Source organism: Meleagris gallopavo, chromosome 18 (genome assembly GCF_000146605.3).
Source record: "Meleagris gallopavo isolate NT-WF06-2002-E0010 breed Aviagen turkey brand Nicholas breeding stock chromosome 18, Turkey_5.1, whole genome shotgun sequence".
Classification (NCBI taxonomy): Eukaryota; Metazoa; Chordata; class Aves; order Galliformes; family Phasianidae; genus Meleagris; species Meleagris gallopavo.
The window spans coordinates 114,944-116,042 of NC_015028.2; the positions used below are offsets into that span (position 1 = coordinate 114,944).

The window sequence follows — 1,099 nt, forward strand, 5'->3', positions numbered from 1 at the left end:
GGATTTGAGGGGTGGGACATGAAGGGGTTCAGGGGGGGTCGGGTCTCACCCGCCAGCAGCAGCCGCAGCCCCGCAGCCATCGCTCTCCGCTGCTTTCGCTTTCGGCTCCGCTGTGGCCACGCCCCCTCCGTCACTTCTCAAATATTGATGATAAATCCCCGAAACCCATTAAAAATAAAAGGGTCGGAGGGGGGAAACTCATTCAGAAACAGTTTTGGAGAGGGGTCATGGGTGGGACATCCCTGCTTTCTCCATATGCTGACCTAAACGCAGCCACTCCCACCCACCCCAGATCCACGGATGACGTAAGGATGAGGTTCCAGTACATATTTGACCCTTCTGCGCTTGCATGGGGGGTCTTTAGGGGGTCTTTGTGATCTTCAGTGATCTTCAGTGGTCTTTGGTGACCTACGGTGGTCTTTGGTGGTCTTCTGTGGTCATTGGTAGTCTTCAGAAGTCTTTGGTGATCTTCGGTGGTCTTTGGCAATCATTGGTGGTCATTGGTGGTCTTCAGAGGTCTTCAGTGCTCTATGATACAGCTGTTGAGGAGCACCGCTCCCAGACAGACTCCTGGGGGACACAATTTGTCACCACCCCCACTGGGACATGCAGCCATTGACCACAGCCCTCTGGCTGCGACCACCCAACCAATTCCTTATCCAAGGATGAGGACACTTTGAACACTTATCTCCAATTTAGTGATAAGGATGTGGTGTGGGACCATCACAAATGCCCACAGAAGTTGGGGTAGATGATATGGGGTGACCATGAAGGGATCGCAGAGAGGAAAACTGAGTGACCACGAGGAACAATGAAGAAAACACTGAGAGACCACGGGCAGAAAACGGTGTGACCATGAGGGGACAACGGGAAGGAACAGAAGTAATATGGAGTGAGAATGGGGTGACAAAGTGGTGACTGTGGCATCATTATGGTGAGACCACCGGATGACCATTGGGTGACCACGGACTGACCGTGGCCGTACCGTGGGGCGAGCACTGGATGGCCATGGTGAGATCGTGGGGGGACCACAGGGTGGGACGGGGGCCGTGGGGACTCCCGTGGGGCGGAGGGACGGCGGCAGAGTGCGAGAGGGAGC

At 55.1% G+C, this 1,099-nt stretch overlaps 1 protein-coding gene across 1 annotated transcript in view; it reads right to left on the reverse strand.

The window, feature by feature from the left end:
- Window positions 1–80, reverse strand: part of LOC104913632 (class II histocompatibility antigen, B-L beta chain) — a gene marked incomplete at its 3' end in the record, with an annotated part of 795 nt that extends 715 nt beyond the window's left edge. Inside the window, exon 1 of the mRNA XM_019621200.1 lies at window positions 50–80. Within this exon, the coding sequence (XP_019476745.1) occupies window positions 50–80 (31 nt within the window). The remainder of the gene's footprint in view (window positions 1–49) is intronic.
- Window positions 81–1,099: the final 1,019 nt, after the last annotated feature.